General features: G+C 44.3%; 1 protein-coding gene across 1 annotated transcript in view; it reads left to right on the top strand.

Annotated features, from left to right (window-relative positions):
- SPAG5 (sperm associated antigen 5) overlaps positions 1-20,574 on the top strand; it is a 415,500-nt gene that overhangs the window by 362,042 nt on the left and 32,884 nt on the right. Inside the window, exon 23 of the mRNA XM_069226180.1 lies at positions 7,265-7,408. Within this exon, the coding sequence (XP_069082281.1) occupies positions 7,265-7,408 (144 nt within the window). The remainder of the gene's footprint in view (positions 1-7,264; positions 7,409-20,574) is intronic.

Below are 20,574 nucleotides of genomic sequence, written 5' to 3'. Positions count from 1 at the left end.
GGAGCCAAATTTAGGCCTTCACCATCCTACAAACTATTACATAAAATATGTTCTAAATTTTATCTTATAGATACATGATGTATCCAACACCCAGATACAATAGTTTATACTTTTTATTGTCCACCACATCAATCCGTCTTGAGAATTGACCACATATTAGTATCCAAGAACTTGGTGAGAGTGATTTCTGATTCATCCATTGAACCCAGACTTGTCTCTGATCATTCAGCCATGTTAGCATCCTTGGACTGGGGCACAACCGCTCCTATTTACAAATCTTAGAGTCAATGCGGGCATCCTAAAGATAAAAAAAACACCTAGAAGCAATTTGCAAAGCCATATCGAGCTTCTTCCTGGAAAATCCCCCTGTCGTTTGCCCACCTCATAAGCGCTGATATACCTTTAAGGATACTGTTGGAGGGGTAAAAATAAACACCTGGTGTTCAGGCTCCTCTCTGAAAAAGGCACTCTCCTGACAGATGCTTTAAACCAGGAAAAATGTGATTACAGTAAACTTCTAAGCATGAGGGCTGGTCAATGGGTGAGTAAAGTCCATTCAATGCGATTATGCACAGGCAATTCTACTGGCAAAATCCTAGTTTGCTACCTAAAGAGTAAGCAAGATAATTTACAAATTAGCCCGTCAAAGGGAAATCGGGGGCAAATACAACTAGACCCACACAAAATTTCTAATATCTTAGATTTTTATAGCTTACTATACGATGAAATCCCTAGCATCAACCCAACAAAAAGTCTGATTTATCTCAGTAAGTTAAACCTACCCAAACCCAATGACCACCAACAGACCTTGCTGAACCAACCTATCACTGATTTAGAAATAATATCAGAAATTAAGTCCTTCAAAATAGGGAAGGCCACCAGCCCATACGGCCTTATTGTTCAATTACATAAATCTTTTACTGAAGATCTACGAAAGCCACTACTATTTATTTTCCATGATTTCTTGGATATTGGGGGCGCATTGGAGGTACCACTGCGGAAGCCACAATAGCATTAATCCCTAAAGAGGGAAAAGACCATACACACCCTAAAAACTACAGACTAAAATTGCTCATCCATTTGGACTGTAAGTTGTACGCTAAAATCCTGGCTAAAAGCATTGAAGGAGTACTCCCACTACTAACTGGACCTTATCAAGCCAGTTTTCTCAAAGGCAGACTCTACAATGCTAACGTTAGACTAGTAGGTCATGTCGTATAGCTATCGATAACCAAGAACTTTCCAGTAGCCGCTATCGCTGTAAAAGCATTTGATAAAGTTGCATGGCCCTTCTTGAGACCCACCCTATCATGCTTTAACCTCAGGGTTCTGCAAAGTCGGTCCTGGAGAGCCGGGTCCATGCCAGATTTTTAGCATAGCCACATTTAGAAAGAAGATGTTTCAGAAATTTACATTTTTCTAAATGTGGCTATGCTAAAAATCTCTCCTGGACCGACTTTGGAGAACCCTAGGTGAATCATTCAGAAACATGATAATGGCTCTCCACTCGAATCCCTCCACTAACATAAGTACCGACGGAGTGTTGTCAGATTCATTCCAGCTCAACAAGGAACAAGACAAGGCTGCTGTAGGAAAGTGCCCTCTTTCTGGCACGGTGACCCCCCACTTTTTGCCTGTTGTCAGTATGTTTTGACTATGTTCACTGGGATCCTGCTAACCAGGACCCCAGTGACTTTGCTCTCTCCCTCCAAATTGGGTTGCTTGTACCACGTCCCCCACCCACCCCCCCACAGTTTGCATACTGGTGCCCCCTTGTAAGTCCCTAGTGTATGGTACCCTGGGCATTGGGGAACCAGGGGTTCCCCATGGGCTGCATCATGTATTATGCCACCCATAGGGAGCCCATGCAATGTGCATCTGCACACATGCCATTGCAGTCTCACTACAGGTTACTGTACCAGTTCACTGTAAGTCACCCCTATGGTAGGCCCTCCTAGCCCAGAGGGCAGTGTGAAAGTGCCTGTGTGTGAGGGCACCCCTGCATGAGCCTAGGTGCCCCCACAAACTCCAGCCCTATTTTAATGGACTTCGTGAGTGTGGGTACTGGACATAGGTCACTAGCTATGTCCTGCTACATAATGGTAACTCCGAACCTAGGCATGTTTGGTATCAAACATGTCGAAATCATACCCCAATACTGTTGCCAGTATTGGAAATATGATTCCATGCACTCTGAGGGCTCCTTAGAGGAGCCCCAGCCTTGCTCCTACCAACTTTCTGGGGTTTTACGGGCAGCCCAAGTTGCTGCCACCCGTCAGACAGGTTTTTGCCCTCCTGCTGCTTGAACAGCTCAAGCCTAGGAAGGATTTCCTTTGAGAGAGGGGGGTAACACCGTCTCCCTTTGGAAATAGGTGTTACATGTCTTGGGAGGGGTAGCCTCCCCAAGCCACTGGTATGCTTTGAAGGGCACATTTGGTGCCCTCCATACATAAATGAGTCTGCACCAGTTCAGGGACCTCCAGTCCCGGCTCTGGCACGAAACTGGACAAAGGAAAGGGGAGCGACCACTCCCTTGTTCATCACCACCCCAGGGGTGGTGCCCAGAGCTCCTCCAGAGGGTCACTTGATCATGCCATCTTGAATCCAAGGTGGGCGGAGGCCTCTGGGAGCATCTGAGTGGCCAGGTGTCAGGCAGGTGATGTCAGAGCCACCCCCTGCTGATAGGTGGTCACCTGGCTAGGTAACCAATACCCCTCCCAGGGCTATTTAGGGTCTCCTTCTTGGATGGGTCGTCAGATTCGGCTTGCAAGATTCCAGCAGGGCTCCTCTGCAACCTCTACTTCGACTTCTGGCCACTGGAACTGCGACTGGACCCTCCAGGAACCGACTATCTGCATCCAGGATGAAGCCTCTGCATGCAACATTGTTTCCCCGGCTCCTTCCAGCATCTGCAACATTTCCCCGGCAGTGCATCCTCTGAGGCCGGCAAGTCTTCAAGAGAAGGAAGAAGGAATCTCCCTTGTAGTGAAGGAGTCACTCCCCTGCATTCGCAGGGACCAACTGCAACGACAAACGGCTGCGTGGATCTCCTCTCATCCTGAGCTGTGTGGATCCTGCAGCATGGGTGGTGGTCTGGTGTGGTCCCCTTGGCCCTCCCTGCCAGCTGTTCAACTTTGGTGGCGGTAAGCCCTTGCCTTCCCACACAGGACAGTACCCCCTTGCAACCGCGTCTCTTGCAGCCACCAAGGCTTGTTGACATCTCCACCAAGGGATCTTCGGGCTCCACGTAGCCCCAGCACTGCGACACACAGCCCTCTGCGTGCTTCTCCTGCGGCGTGGGACCCTTCTTCAGTTGTGCTGTGTGGGGTCGTCTGCAACTCCTGGGTCCTCTTCCACTGGGTCTCCTGTGGAGACTGTCCTTTTTCTGTGGACTCTCTACATTGCTGATGGTCCCCTGGGACACTGCCCACCCCTCTTTTCCCTGTGGGTTGAGTCGTCCTGGACCTTGCTGGTACCCAGCAGCTCTACTGTACATCTACAGCGGCTCTTGCCTTTGCCAAGGCTTATTGGTGTCTTTTTCCACACCACACACAGACTGCAACCTTCCATCCTTCGTGGTCCGTCGACTGCATCCTCCAGGAACTCTTCACCGACTCCAGGGCTGCATTGCTGACCATCTTCTTCCTACTTTCGCCCAACTCTTGCAACCACCGACGGGTGGGTAGTGGCTGCGGCCACAACTGGACACTTCTGCGACTTTTGGACTTGGTCCCCTTCTTTTTCAGATCTTCCTCTCCAGGAATCCACTGCTGTTTTTTTGCCTGTCTTATCTGGTTATTGCATTATCTTCATTTTCAGTCCTTTTGGTAGTTTGGGGAAAATCCAGTAACTTACTCCTTTTTCCTGGTCACTGGGGCGTACTTTGAGGTTTCCTAGTTCCTCCACCTCCCTTCTAAAAATCCCACTTACTTGGTTGGGGGTCCTGCCTTCGCATTCTGTTTTTTTAGTGTATGGTTTGGGTTCCCCCTAGGGTCACTTTTGTCTATTGCACTAGGGTCACTTTTGTCTATTGCACTATTTTCTACTGCGACTTATGCCTATTTCTGATTACTAGTGTACATATTTAGTGTGTTTACTTACCTCATGTTGGGGTAATTGCGTCACTAAAATAAAGTACTTTTATTTTTGTACATCTGAGTGTTTTCTTCCATGTATTTAAGTGCTGTGTGACTACACTGGCATTGCATGAGCTTTGCATGTCTCCTCGATAAGCCTTGGCTGCTCAGCTACTTCTAGAGAGCCTGTTTTCTAGACACTGCCTACACTTCACTGATAGGGGAACCCTGGGCCTGCTATGAGGTGTAAGTACCTATGTGCCCACCACACACCAGGCCAGCTTCCTACAGCCTCCCCCTCTCCCCCTTCCTCTTTTTACTAGCCAATAAACTACTCTTACTGTCCCTTAATATAACAAAAAAAACAACTCAATAGGTATAAATGTTAAAGTTGAATCCTTCAAGACAGCAGCATATGCCAATGACATTTTAATAATTACTGAACAAGCAGACATTGCATCACTGAAATTATGACCAAAATTGATGACTATGCTGCTGCATCGGGCTGCACCTTCAATAAACATAAGTTGGAGGTCCGCCCACTGAACATTCTTTGTACCGAATAAGTATTAGGAGAATTTGGACTAGCTTGGCAACATAAATTCCTTAAATATTTGGGCCTCAAATTCAATGACAGCCTTTCTGAATCTATCTGTCACAATGAATCCCTGGTTCTTCAAAAGGTACAAAGCTGTCTAGAGAGTTGGTCACCAAAACTTCTGACCTGGTGGGGCAAACTTGAATCCATCAAGATGGTTATCACTCCGATTGTTAATTACCTACTAAGCATGTCCCTCATTGTGTATTCAGATTATTTTTTCCATAACTTAGACAACCTCATCAGCAAATTAATTTGAAACTCAAAAAGACCACTTATCTCCCTAAAAAAGATTTTGCCTACTCAAACACCTGAGCGCGGGGCCAACCTTGCTGATTTCAGAAAATACCAATTAGCCTTTTTAGTTACTCAGGGAACGAAATGGCTTGACAACACCCCTGACTTCACTCCACCATGGTTCTCTTTGGAACTGTTACTAGCAGTTAACCTCCCTATGAGGTGCCTCTTAACTATTTGTAAAAATCATCCTATCCTTGACTTAATTAATTTTAAACCACACAAGACGTAATCTACTACAACTTGACCTTTGCTTTTCACACATAAAAATTAGACACTCTTTACAGTCCTCAACCTGGTACAATGGGGACATTCAACTCGACCCAAATGTACCCATCTCCAGGTAGGCAACCTTGGCTCCAAAATACCTTGATCGTTCTATTATATTTCCACAAGATTTGTCTTACCCTCTCGTCTGATTTTGATGACTTCCTTAAACTAAAGTTTGCAATTTCCAAACACAAAGCCTTCCCTTTCAAACCTGCTTCACTCCCTACCCTCCTGGCAATGCTGCAAAAAGGCAGCCATTTGGTCTCCAAGATTTATGCCAAACTCAGGCCGGTATTCAGCTTATTATGTGAAACCATGTAACAGAAATGGCGGAGTGATTGGTTCTAAGATGGCCTTTGCAAACCCTTAGATATTGGCTGGTATAAACTATTGTCCTCCCCATTCACCAAAAAATGAACCCTGAACCTTGCTCAAACCAAACTATACATTTTACATAGAACATATTATAACCAACACCGACTTGCAGCCAATGGCCTATTAGATAATGGCAACTGCTAGAGCTGCAAAGCACCACACGCAGACCTGCGCCATATTTTATATGACTGCTTCTTGCTCCACAACTTTTGGACTAAAGCCCACGACACCGTTGACGATATCTTACAATCTAAGCTCCCCAGAACGTTTTCATCCCTCATACAATACAGACTTCCGGCAAGAAGATCTACTTTTAGCTGACTTACTATTTACTCTTGCCCACAAAACCATCCTATTCACCTAGAAGTCATTGGGAAACGCTTCTAATAACACCTGGTGGGAGTAGTTAGGACACACTAGGGGTGCTCTCTCGATCCTTTCGACACAATACCCCTGCATCTCGTCTGACAAAGCTCTATGGGACAATCTCGATAGACACCTGGTAAAAATTACCCTCCCCCACTCAAACCCATTATGCCGAGCCCCCGCCATTACCTGATATGACATGGATACAATCTATAACTTACTCTAGAGATATGATTGGATCATCACTTCTCTCCCTCTTACCTCCCCACCTTTTCTACAAACTCCAACTCCTCCGTAAGATCTTCAAATGGATCCTATACGACTGCCACAAAACTGTAACCCACGCTCTGGTCACCAGCAGACCCAACTATGGCAACGCCCGCTATGGTGGCACTACCCAGAAGAACCTGAAGAAACCACAGCACATCCAAAACCCCTGTGCCAGACTAATCCTGGACGACCCCCGCTGGAAACACATCACCAGACTCCTAAGAGCCATCCACTGGCTTCCTGTGGAGAAAAGGATCAACTTCAAACTCCTCCAGGCATACAAGGCTCGCCACGATCTAGGACCCACCTTCCTCAACCACCGCACCACCTTCTACTCCCCGCCAGACCTCTCCTCCCAGCTCAACAGGCACTAGCCACCATACCCCACATACAGAAGACCTCGACCTGAGGAAGATCCTTCACATACCTCGCAACAAAGAGCTGGAACACCTTGCCTCTTCACCTCAGGCAGTCACCATGGTTGCCTCAATTCAGGAAGGGCCTTAAAACCTGGCTCTTCGACTGAAGCACAGAGGACCAACCCCCTCAGCGCCTTGAGACCCTTACGGGTGAGTAGTTGCGCTCTATAAATCATGATTGATTGATTGACTCTCACTTGCGTTTGTCTCTCAACCTTTTCTCCTTTTTACTACTCTTCTTCTTCGCCTTCTTTTATTTCATTCCCTCCACGCAGTTGCAGGATTGTTATACTCTTCCTTAGCTGAGTCGGTGGTTTACTGCTTAGCAGTATTTCTACCATCTAGTAAACTATGTAATTCCATTTAATTTATCAGTTGTACACAGCTCTTGTCTAATCAGCAATTGCTTGTTTTGCACATTTGAAATCTTCAATAAAAAAAATTGCGAAAAAAAAAATACCGCCTTCCTTCTGTCGCTGGGTATCTGCAAGTGCACGGCGCTGTGAATACATTTGTCTCACAGATTTAGATGAGTCTGACGTCCTGGCGCGCACTTTATTGCAGTTTTACAGCAGTCTTCTCTCTCCTTTTAGAATTTGTATTCTGAAATCTCTCAGCTGAAGCGCTCCCTGCAGCTTGCGGAAACAGAAGCTGAAGTGCTGCGGAAAGAACTATCTTCCAGCAGTGAAGCCTCTTCTCGGGCTTGGATCCAGGAGAAAATACTTCTACAGCAGGATGTAAGTATACCACGAAGGGAGTATTTGTGGCGGATGCAGTACAGACATTTTAATGCTCATTCGTCTCCAAGGAAAGCTGCAATCTAGCTTCTCTGGTAAGTGGGATTATTCATTGTGTACTGAAGCCACAGATCACATAACTAGACGGCTCCATGTGTTAAGTCGGATCCTTTGAAGTTCTCTATCGTAAGATCCTCAGTGTTTTTTAGCACGTTTATTAGCATTAGTTCAACAGTACATCTTTTTATGTTGTCACTCTTCATATCAGTGTGAGGTTCTTGATGTGCATTCCACTGCAGTTTTTCCAGGGCTCAATCCTAAAAAAGAAGTTCTGGGGACTAATCAAGTTAGTATGCAAGTGACATCGTGGCGCATGGCATCACATCACGTGACATTGAATGTGGCATCATAGGAAATGACATCACAAGAAGTGATATCAGCTCTTAAGATCTCATACATACGTCTAGCACAGTGGTTCCCAACCTTTTGACTTCTGTGGACCCCCACTTTATCATTAATGGAACCCAGGGACCCCCACCGAATCATCATTGGAATCCCGGGACCCCCCACTGAGTCATTACTGGAAGCTTGGGACCTACTTTGTCAATATTTATTAATATGTTTTAATTTTCTAAGCCGTCGCGGACCCCCTGAGAAGGCTTCGCGGACGCCCAGGGGTCCCCGGACCACAGGTTGGGAACCACTGGTCTAGCAGGTCTATCATAAGTACATTTAAGCACATTTCAAGGTTTAACAAGGTTTTGCGGTTATGCCAATAAAATGACGTAACCCCAATGCAAAATATGGGGCTCAAGTTATGCATTGTTTTAAAAAAACTCTTCTATGAAGAGAGTGGAAACAAGAAGAAAAGTGGCAGTAAATCTGTTATGATTAATTGGTTAAAAAGTCTGTGTTTTAAAATGTCTTACGGTGTTAAGGTACCTGCTGCAGAGATCTTTGTGTGCCCAGTAAATCTCGGGGAAAAATAATAACGGCAAGATTACACTGTGGGTTAATGCACTTGTTTTGAAATTTGGTGTATTCTCTAGTCCCAATTTTTAATCAAAGTAGCATAGAGAGTTAATGTGCGTTCTGCAAAGCACATCAGACTGATTTTTATTTTATGTAAATAGGTAAATGGGTTACGGCTTTTAACATGGTGATCCTTTTTATACTTGCAGTTCATAAATTGTAATCCTTCTACTATAGCACAGTGAGTTATGAAAGACATGATTCCTACACCTTTTAACCCTCACTGTTTGATATAACACATCTTATACAATGATTTGCATACTTTTATGATTTATTGTCATTATATACTGTGTTTGTGTGATGTAAAGGGCTCTGACACCCTGCATTTGGAAGAGTAATGCTATAAAAGGAATAAAACAAAATAGTGGTATTTAAATTATTTGTGTAAATACCGGGACAGGCCAACACATCTAACATTCTTACAGTGCTTTCACATCCCTTATATACAGGGAGTGAACAAATCCAAAGCATGCCTCTCTTAAGTATTTGTGTGAGGCTCAGATAGCTTCCAGAACAAAAGGAGGCCTGATGGCCCCTTAAATTCAGCCTTTGTTTTGGTCCCAGCAGTAATCTGAAATAACAAAGTCCCCACACCGCCTCTACCTCATGTGGGCATTACTGAATGTGTCCCAGTGTCTGAAAATTACTCCGTGACAAGTTCAGCATATTTCAGGGGGGCTCAACTTCTTGGCAGGGTGGATGGTGTCCACCCTGTGAAAATAGTCGATGCACAAGGTCTACCTGCTTGTACCCCCGACTTTTGCCCTGAATTTCTTCCGTAAAGCGCTTGCTGTGTTCAGTACAAGCATGCTTATTTGGCATTTGTATAGCTTCTCTTCTTTGTCCAACATTTCAACTAGCAACTAACCCTACTCTAAACTACCTCAGGTAAACATTGTTTTCCCAACTAGAAGTGCTGGAGTGTGCTCCAGTTCATATTTCACAGTGTTCTTTGCTTACTCTTGCTGACACTGCTGGGTATGACTAATGGGAGACAGGGCAGCAGCAAGCACACTTAGGGGTGGGCGAGCCAACAAATGTACAGGGAGAGCCGAGCCAAGGGCGGGCTTCTATCATAGAGCCCATGCACTTGCCGAACTCAGAAAATGTTTGCTATGTAAATCGAACAACAGACATGACATAAAATATGATAGTCGTTTCAGAGTTCAAAAAGCATATTTCTTTAGCATGTGAAGCTTTGACATTAATATATATCACATAAAAGCACTGCACTGATGAGAAGTACTTCTTAAAAATGATACTTTTTAAACATAAATCATTAGTGCACTAAAAGGCAAGACAATTGTCATGTAAACCCTGTATGTGGCCCAAATTATTGTATAGCAACATTATAGTCTATTAAATCAGGCACAATAGTTTTTTTTTGTACAGCTGTTATTCAGAAATCACATATTTGAAAATAGAGGGTGAGCCAATGTAGGAGGCTGGCCTGGCTTGTAGTGGGTACCAGAGGTACTTAGACCTTGAGCCAGGTCCAGTTATCCCTTATTAGTGTAGAAGAGGTGTTTCTAGCAGCTTAGGCTGATAGAAGGTAGCTATGGCAAAGCAGCTTAGGTTGAACTAGGAGACATGTAAAGCTCCTACTATACCACTGGTGTCATATGCACAATATCATAAGAAAACACAATACACAGATATACTAAAAATAAAGGTACTTTTATTTTTATGACAATATGCCAAAAGTATCTCAGTGAGTACCCTCAGTATGAGGATAAGTTATATACACAAGATATATGTACACAAACCAAAATTATGCAGGTAATAGCTAGAAAAGTAATGCAAGCAGTGTAAAGTTACAATAGATTGCAATAGGAGCACATAGGTATAGGGGCAACACAAACCATATACTCCAAAAGTGGAATGCGAACCACGAATGGAACCCAAACCTATGTAAGCTAGTAGAGGGTCGCTGGGACTGTAAGAAAACAGTGAGGGTTAGAACCCCCCTCCCCCCCCCCCCCCCAAGACCCTGAAAGTTAGGTGTAAAGTGCACCTACTACCCCCAGAGAGCACAGGAGTCGTGATGGGGGATTCTGCTGGAAGAACAAACACCAGCAATGCAACAACAGTGGATTTCCGGACCTGAGTACCTGTAAGACAAGGGGACAAAGTCCAATAGTCGCGACAGTGTCGAGAGTGGGCAAGAGCCCAGGAAATACCAGCTGAGGGTGCAAGGAAGCTGCCACCTGTTGGGCGAAGCTTGGAGTCCTGCAAGAAAGAAGCGAACTAGGAACTTCCCCTTTGGAGGATGGATGTCCCACGTCGCGATGAAGCTTGCTGAGGTGTTCCCATGCAGAAAGACCGCAAACAAACCTTGCTAGCTGCAAGGGTTGCAGTAGAGGTTTTTGGGTGCTGCTGTGGCCCAGGAGGGACCAGGATGTCGCCACTTGGAAGAGGAGACAGAGGGGGCACCCAGCAACGTAGGGAGCCCTCACAGAAGCAGGCAGCACCCGCAGAAGTACCTGAACAGGCACTTAGAAGGAAAGTGAACCGGAGTCCACCCAAAGTCACAAAAGGGAGTCCCACGACGCCAGAGGACAACTCAGAAGGTTGTGCACTGCAGGAAGGAGTGTCGGGGACCCAGGCTTGGCTGTGCACGAAGGAAATCCTGGAAGAGTGCACAGGAGCCGGAGTAGCTGCAAATCACGCGGTACCCAGCCATGCAGTCTAGCGTGGGGAGGCAAGGACTTACCTCCACCAAACTTGGACTGAAGAGTCACTGGACTGTGAGAGTCACTTGGACAGAGTTGCTGAGTTCCATGGACCACGCTTGTTGTGCTGAGAGGGGACCCAGAGGACCGGTGTTGCAGTCTTTTGGTGCCTGCGGTTGCAAGGGGAAGATTCCGTCGACCCACGGGAGATTTCTTCAGAGCTCCTGGTGCAGAGAGGAGGCAGGCTACCCCCAGAGCATGCACCACCTGGAAACAGTTGAGAAAGCCCACAGGATGAAGAGATACAAGGTTGCTAGTAGTCATCTTGCTACTTTGTTGCGGTTTTGCAGGCGTCCTGAGCAGTCAGCGATCGATCCTTTGGCAGAAGGTGAAGAGGGAGATGCAGAGGAACTCTGATGAGCTCTTGCATTCGGTATCTGGTGAGATACCCAAAGCAGAGACCCTAAATAGGCAGAAAAGGAGGTTTGGCTACCTAGGAAGGAGGATTGGCTACCAAGAGAGGTAACAGCCTATCAGAAGGAGCCTCTGACGTCACCTGCTGGCACTGGCCACTCAGAGCAGTCCAGTGTGCCACAAACACCTCTGTTTCCAAGATGGCAGATGTCTGGGACACACTGGAGGAGCTCTGGGCACCTCCCCTGGGAGGTGCAGGTCAGGGGAGTGGTCACTCCCCTTTCTTTTGTCCAGTTTCACGCCAGAGCAGGGCTGGGGGATCCCTGAACCGGTGTAGACTGGCTTATGCAGAGATAGGCACCATTTGTGCCCATCAAAGCATTTCCAGAGGCTGGGGGAGGCTACTCCTCCCCAGCCCTCACACCTATTTCAAAGGGAGAGGGTGTTACACCCTCTCTCAGAGGAAGTCCTTTGTTCTGCCTGGACCCCAGGAGGGCAGAAACCTGTCTGAGGGGTTGGCAGCAGCTGCAGTGGAGACCCCGGAAAGGCAGTTTGGCAGTACCCGGGTTCTGTGCTAGAGACCCGGGGGATCATGGAATTGTCACCCCAATGCCAGACAATTCCATGATCTTAGACATGTTACATGGCCATGTTCGGAGTTACCATTGTGATGCTGTACATAGGTAGTGACCTATGTGTAGTGCACGCGTGTAATGGTTTCCCCGCACTCACAAAGTCCGGGGAATTTGCCCTGAACGATGTGGGGGCACCTTGGCTAGTGCCAGGGTGCCCTCACACTAAGTAACTTTGCACCCAACCTTCACCAGGTGAAGGTTAGACATATAGGTGACTTATAAGTTACTTAAGTGCAGTGGTAAATGGCTGTGAAATAACGTGTATGTTATTTCACGCAGGCTGCACTGGCAGGCCTGTGTAAGAATTGTCAGAGCTCCCTATGGGTGGCAAAAGAAATGCTGCAGCCCATAGGGAGCTCCTGGAACCTCAATACCCTGGGTACCTCAGTACCATATACTAGGGAATTATACGGGTGTACCAGTATGCCAATGCGAATTGGTAAATTTAGTCACTAGCCTGTTAGTGACAAATTTGGAAAGCAGAGAGAGCATAACCATTGAGGTTCTGGTTAGCAGAGCCTCAGTGAGACAGTTAGGCATCACACAGGGAACACATACAGGGCACATACTTATGAGCACTGGGGCCCTGCCTGGCAGGTTCCCAGTGACACATAGACTAAAACAACATATATATACAGTGAAATATGGTGGTAACATGCCAGGCAAGATGGTACTTTCCTACAGCCAACAAATAAACACGGTGAGACAAATCAAGGATCCGCTCGGATCTTAGAGCCTGTGCATGAGCCGAACTCTGAAAGTATGTTATGTTAATCATAAAATATACCTGGTAAAATATGATAGTCTCTTCAAAGTTCAAAAAACTGTATTTCTTTAACATGTGTAATCTTTTAAATTAATAGGAGACAGCAATTTATAGTACTGCAATGTGAAGTATTTATGAAACGTGATAATTTCGAACAACTGGTAATCTGAACTCTTATCTGAAAGTGCTTTCACCTGCGATACTGAAGATAAATGAGTTTTAGTGAAATACAGTATTTGCACAAGAATACACAATTTCAGCAGGAAAGCCGCAATTTTTCCAGATTTTGTTGTTTCACTCTACCATTCAGCCAGTAAATGGGTTTCTGTTTGTCTTTCCACATATTAAGGCTTTTTTTTTTTTTTTAACCTCTTAGTGCATTCTTGTGCAGTTTATAATATTTAGCGCAAACTCAACCTGAAGGTATTGGAACGCTTTACATGAGCACCAGTTGCATTACACAAGGTCACATGCATTGTGATACGCATAGCAAGGTTAAATGATTTGTCTGGAATCACATGATGTTGAGCCAATGTCGAAACTCGTAATTGGTTCCCAAGTTCCTTAGTGGGCAGCTCTGGATGTAACACCACTTCCCGGGTAGAGGGAAGGAGGTAGAAGCCACATGAAAGCTCGGCCAGTTGGAGGTTCCAACAGGACCTTGAGCAGAGCCAAGCTTCAGGCTTGAGCATGGCTCACACTTTCAGTGGCTCGCCCACCTGTATTTATAAGTTCTTTCATACACAAGAGTTTTAGTGAAATAAAATATTTGCCTAAGATCACACAATTTAAGCAGGAAAGCTGCTACGTATCAGGGTTTTCTGGTTTCACTTTGTACAGATCAGCCAGGAAATGGGTAATGTCTTTCCTTGTGCTAAGGCTTTGTTTTTATCTATTTGTGCATTTTTCAGCAGTTTTTAATAGCATGAACTTGGCTCAAAGACATTGAAGTGTTTTACTTGAGCACTAGGTACATTGTAGAAGGTCGAATGCATTGTTTTTAAGTACAGGGAAATTAAGTGAATTGCTCAGAATTACAGGATGTTGAGTGGTTGCCGAGACTCAACCCTGGTTCTCCAGTTCCAAAGTCAGCAGCTCTGGCCGTAGTGCCACATCGGTTCGAGTCTGGATGAAACACGATCGAAACAATACCGACGATTAAATTCGTTTTCTAAGGTTTACGATTCAAAATCTCAGAGTGAGAGGAAACACTTCCGAACCCGACAGCGGAAAAAAAAACAATCTAACAATGGAGTCGATGCCCATGCGCACTGTAACAGAGAGGAGGAGTCACTCGATCCCGTGACTCCGAAAAGACTTCTTCGAAGAAAAACAACTTGTAACACTCTGAGCCCAAGACTATATGTCGGAAGAGCTATGCATAGCATGTGAATCTGCAGCACTACATGCCACGAACAAATGTACACTGGGCAAGTGACATTTTCCATATATTAATATATATATACAATGTGGTCAAAAGGTTGCTGGCCGGCGCACTCCTGCCGTTGCCAAGTGACGGAGAAGACCAATCTCAGAAATATTTCACAAACAAAAGATTTCACCACACTCCATGAGGTACAAATTCACGTGTATTTATTGCAAGCAACAGCCACCTACGCGTTTCGACTCTCCAGGAGTCTTGATCACAGTAAATAAGCCCCTCCTTTCTTTCCCTTTTTATTCTTAATATCCTCCCCGCACTTACAATGCATTCTGGATATTTTCGTGTATACAAATCAAAAAATCTTTGCATTTTAATTAAAAACAAACAAAAGTTATATTTTAAACTTCATACACACTTCATTTCTTTCTGGCTATTTATGCTGATCATTTTTAGCAATATCTCTTAACCACTCATTGTCATTTGAAATGCTTCTTCTAGACAATAAGCTCCACTCTGTCATCTTTGTAGCTGGTCAAGGGCATTGCTTGGTTCCACAAGCATTTCTCATCTTATGCTCTTTTCATATTGGCTTCCCATTTTATTACAGAATGTATTTCTTATTTTTTAGCAGTAGTAATTATTATGCTAAATAATATCAGTTCAGACAGTAATAATGATAACTCTTTCTTCTGAATTGATTGGTCTCTTCCACTGCTGAACCTCAGTAATACCAATATTTAAATATCGGCTAAGTGCCTATCATATCTACCCAATGATTGTGCAACCTCCATTTCTCTCTTTATCTCTGATTGAAATATGCCCTAACCGCCCTTTAGCCACTCTAAATCATAAGTGAACATATAATCCTTCGTCCATATTTAATCCATATGGTATTTTGGTACGAAGCTGAATAATATACCTACTTTCCAATTGTTGGAGCTTTGAAATTCTATCACCCCCTCTCTCGTTCTGATTGATATGTGCTATACCAACAAATTGTAATCCTCTCCAGTCCTTTGTGTGTCGTTTGGAAAAATGTTTTGCCACATCATAACTCAAATCCTGATTCGTTATGGCTCTAGTATGTTCTAAAATCCTTTCCTTCAGTGGCCATATTGTACTGCCAACGTATCTCAGGCCACATTCACATTCAAGCATATACACCACATATTGGCTGTTACAAGTGATTCTTTGAGATATGTATTACCTTTCCTTTGTAATATGTAAATGTTTTTGTGTTTCTCGCAATTTGACATACTTACATTTATTGCATTTATAGAAACCCATAGTTCAATTTTTCAACTAATTTTTCGCTATTGGTGCTACATAGTGACTATTCACCAGTATATCCGTCAATGAGCTTGACTTTCTATAGGTTACTAGAGGTCTAGGTCCTATCTTTTGCACAATGTCTTGATCACTTCTCAATATTTTCCAATGCTTCCTAAATATTTGTTCTATATTTTTACTTTTCTTGCTATATGTGAGGATTAAACGAGGGGACACGTCTTCATTAGTTGTCCCTTTTGTCAATGATTTGACTATAAAGGTTTCTTGTCGAGATATCTTTTTTGCTCTTTTTTCACCAAGATCAATGTTTGCTTGTAAATAACCACTGTGAATAAACCGTTTTTTCACCTTGGTAAATTGTTTTTCCATGTCCTTGTCATTGGAACAATTTTGTCTGGTTCTTTAAAATTCCCCAAACGGAATGCTCCTCAACAATGTTTTCGGATGAAAACTGCTCCCATGCAAAATGATGTTGGTTGATGTTACTTTTCTAAACATAGTCGTATTTATCTGATTGTCTTCTGTATAAACTCGAATGTCCAAAAAGTTAATTTTTTTTTTTAGCAATATTATATGTAAAACTTAGACCACAGCCATTTTGATTAAAAATTTGAAAACAAGCACTGAACTCCTCTTTAGTACCATCCCAAATCAGAAACAAATCATCTATATAACGTAGCCATAAGACTATCTTGCCCAAATATTGTGAATGTTTCTCTTGCCATGCTATCTCTCTCTCCCACCAGCCCAACGTAAGATTCACTTATCTGGGGGAGAGAGAAATTCCCATGGCAGTCCCCCACATTTGTTTATACACAGTCTTGTAAAATGTAAAGATGTTATTATTTAGACACAATTCTACCAATTCAAAAGCATTTCAGAATGTTTTTTTCTCTTTAATATTTCTTTGTCTCAAAAAGAAGACAAGAAAGGAATTGTTACGTTTAGAAATTGGGTCTCTAGTTGGCAATCAGGTTGCACCCTGTCCAAGTAGGACCCCTCATTCTAGTGGGGGTAAAGGAGATACACAGCTCAGATAACCCCTGCTTCGCCCCCTTTGTAGCTTGGCATAAGCTCTGCACCTCCACATCCCCATCAACATTATCCTCCTCTGTGGGCCCACCAGCCTCCTTTGCTGCCAGCCAGGCCATCACCACCTTTTGCAGCTCCTCCTTTTTAGTGAACTTTCAATTGGACATTTTAACTCTCTGCAGAACTTTTTGAGCCAAAGCACTGTATAGGTCTCCAATCTCTCCTTCTCAAACACTTCTTCTGCAGCATCAACTGATGGCTCACTAGACTGAAACATGATTGTGAGTAAGGCTCAACAAAGATGCAGAGTTTCAGAAGGCAATCCAAAAATAAAAAATACAGGAGACAAAACAGTATGTGGTTGTGTAATGGTCTGCAATAAAACAGTAAGGTACATCAATCAATGTATGTATGTCCAGTACCAATACAAGTTATATCCTCAGTGCTGCTCACCAGTGTGAGAAATGGGGTCTGTAGTTGACAGTCAGTTTGCACCCTGTCCAAGTAGGGACCCTCACTCTAGTCAGGGTAAGGGAGGTATACAGCTCAGATAACCCCTGCTCACCCCCTTGGTAGCTTGGCACAAGCAGTCAGGCTTATCTCAGAGGTAATGTGTAAAGTATTTGCACAAACACACACAGTAACACAGTGAAACACACCACAAAATGACTCCACGACAGTTTAGAAAAATAGCCAATATTTATCTAAATCAAACAAGACCAAAACAACAAAAAACAAACATACATAAGCAAAGATACGAATTTTGAAAGAAAATAGAGTCTTAATCCATAGAAATCAACGGATGTCTTGTTTTAGCACAAAGTACCTAGTGTGTGTCAAAAATAAAGCCATGCGGGCGCCGGAAAAGCAAGCGATGCATTGATTCCTTACTCGCAAGTGAGGCCGTGTGTCGATTCTTTCTCCACTGGGCAAGAGATCCATTGATTCTTTCCTCAGCCTAACTGTCAGTCTGACCCAGATGTGTATTCAGCAGCCAGGCAGAGGCACAGAATGGTTAAGCAAGAAAGTGCCCACTTTCTAAAAGTGGCATTTTCAAACCAACTTTACAAAAAAAAAAATTGTTTAAGTTGTGAGTTTCGAAACCACAAACTCCACATCTCTATTCGCTCTCAATTGGAAACTATACTTAAAGGATATTTAAAGGCAATCCCCATGTTAACCTTTGGGAGAGATAGGCCTTGCAATAGTGAAAACTGATTTGGGCAGTATCAGGATATGTAAAACTCAACAGTACATGTCCTACCTTTTAAATACACTGCACCCTGCCCATGGGGCTGCCTTGGGCTTACCTTAGGGGTGACTTACATGTAGTAAGAAGGAAGGTTTGGGCTTGGCAAGTGAGTACACTTGACAGGTTGAATTGGCAGTGCAAAACTGCACACAAAGACACTGCAGTGGCATGTCTGATACATGTTAACAGGGCTACTCATGTGGGTGGCACAATCATTTCTGCAAACCCACTAGTAACGAACAAGTTACTTACCTTTGGTAATGAATTATCTGGTAGAGACTCTATCTAGCTGCAGATTCCTTACCTTAGAAGTCCGCTTCAAATCCGGATTTTTTCTGCTGAGGAGTACCCTGCGTTCGCCGTCGGGTGGCGTCGTTCGGATTCACGTGCGTTGTTCGGCGCCACGTGGCGTTGTCTGCGTCATTGGAGCCGTCTGTGACGTCACGGTCTTCTATATAGGCACCACCCCAGCGCGCGTACGTCAGTTCTTTTCCTTCCGCGCCAGTTAAGCGCAGATCGGGGAAGAGCTACCCTTTTTCTTCGATGATTTGTTGAGGTTTTTTCTTGATTGTTTGAGATGTCTTCGAGAAAGAACGGATCCACACAGTGTATGTCACTGTTAACATTTGATTTACAGGCACTGGGCACCCATAGTGCACTTTACTAGGGACGTACCAGTAAATCAAATGTGCCAATTATGGAAAACCAATTACCAGTATCTCTTATATAGATAGCACTTGCACTTTAGCACTGTTACTCTACTCCTATCTGCCACTAACACCAATACTAACAAGAGCCTAGCAGGAGTACCCTCTGCTACACCTATTTGGATAGTCTAACTCCCACATCTTGGTATTATGGGTCGGATCTAAGTGTGCAGGCTATCATCCTTTGCAGGATGAAGGTAGAGTCAGCAGGGCTGCATCTCTTTCTCAGTGGTTCCATGATAACTTCAGCATGAAGTACCCCTCTCACGGGTCTAGCCTGGATGCTGTTTATTTATTAAAACACTGTCCTTATACCGTGGCAGAGATGCAGAACAGCTTGTTAGTTTGTCTAGAATAAAAAAGTTGTCTCCTAGCACAGAAAATGAAACTGGGGCATCACATTCTGATTGTACAACCCTGGAACTATATGTTTAGACAGTAGGGTGACAATGCCTACCATGAATACATGTGTATGTGCACATTCACCTGTAAAAAAAAAAAAAAGTCACCATTAGAAATGATGTCAAGTAAAATGGGAACCTACAATGGAGAATAAGCGGGCCATACAACAGACCAGTGTAGTCACTGGGCTCCTTAATCTAGGGCAGCCAACCAAGATTCTCTGTTGCCTTTCAATGAGGCATTAAATGATGTGCTAGTGTGCATCTGGACAAACCCAAGATCTTTCCTCCAGGAAATAGATAGGTGGCAAGGCAGCTTAAACCTGCTTCCGGGTATCCCAACTTCCTGCTTCAGCACCACTTCCCAGAGAGCCTAGTGGTACAAGTGTTGATCAGTTACCTGACCCCAATGCTTTCCCCTCCACTCTGCCTGACAGGGTATCTAAGTGGATAGAAACTTTCATAAAACATATATTCTCCTCCACCAGCTTTGCCCTCATGTCGGTGAACAGGTAATCTACCTGCCTACAGTGAGAGAACATGAAGGAAAAGGGTGCCTGTCAAGTCAGGAGATTGAAGGTGTTTCCAGAGCGACCAGAGATGGTGAGCTTGTGAGTCATAGGCAGTGGTGCTAGTTGAGATGCTTTGTAATTAATTCTGCCGGTTTTGAAGATGGTATGGGCTGCCAAGGGGAACCAGTGAAATTTCATCAGGATGTAGGTGATATACAGTAGTCATATTTATTTAGGCCCTGGAGAAGTTGTGCTGTCGTGTGTAAGATGCCTATAGGGTGGGCGGCGTGGTCAGTGGGGGGTCCGAGAGGCCATGGAATCAGACGTTTCCACCAGCCAGATGCAAGACCCAAAAGGCTTAAACAAGAGTTCTGAAGTCACTTTCTGGAAGGAACATTCACTTTCTTTGGAAAAGAGAGCTGGAGCCAAGCCATCTTTGTATTATTGTTTTTTTTCCTTTGCCTTTGTGTTCCTTCAGGATGAGATCGATGTCCAGGATGAGTGCAAGAGACTTGGCATTAGGTGAAAGTTGGGATTTGAAGCTGGCAGGGTTCATGTAATTGAGCCAGTATGCAAAAGCTGCTTGTTCTTGACAAATAACAGGAATTCTGTTTTTGTGGGATTGAGCTTCATGAGAGTGCTGGCCATCCAGGTCTGGTGAGTACAGGCAGTGTCTCAGACGGTGGATGTCTCTAACAGAGCAGAGGTGACCATGATGTAGAGTTGTATATCATTGACCTATTGGTGAAGTTTGATGCTGCTGTTAGTGAGTAGAGCTGCAAGGGGTCTCATGTACAGGTTGAAGATGACAGCGCAAAGGAAGAGGACCCACTTTGGGGCTCTGCAGATGAATGAGATCTTCTGTGACATTGAGGTTTCCTTGTGAATCAACTGTTGTCGATTGGAAAGGTAGGCGAACAGTGAAGGACGTTGCCAGTTAAACTCATTTAAGATGTCAGGATGTGGATGACAATATGATGGTCAATAGTGTCAATGGCTCCTGAGAGGTCCAGCAACATCAGGAGGCAGGTGTTCTCTTCTTCGGTGGACATAAGGGGTATGTCTATGA

This window comes from Pleurodeles waltl, chromosome 3_1 (assembly GCF_031143425.1).
Source record: "Pleurodeles waltl isolate 20211129_DDA chromosome 3_1, aPleWal1.hap1.20221129, whole genome shotgun sequence".
Taxonomy (NCBI): Eukaryota; Metazoa; Chordata; class Amphibia; order Caudata; family Salamandridae; genus Pleurodeles; species Pleurodeles waltl.
Note: the sequence above shows the minus strand (reverse complement) of the source record. Positions and strands in the feature narration are given on the sequence as shown.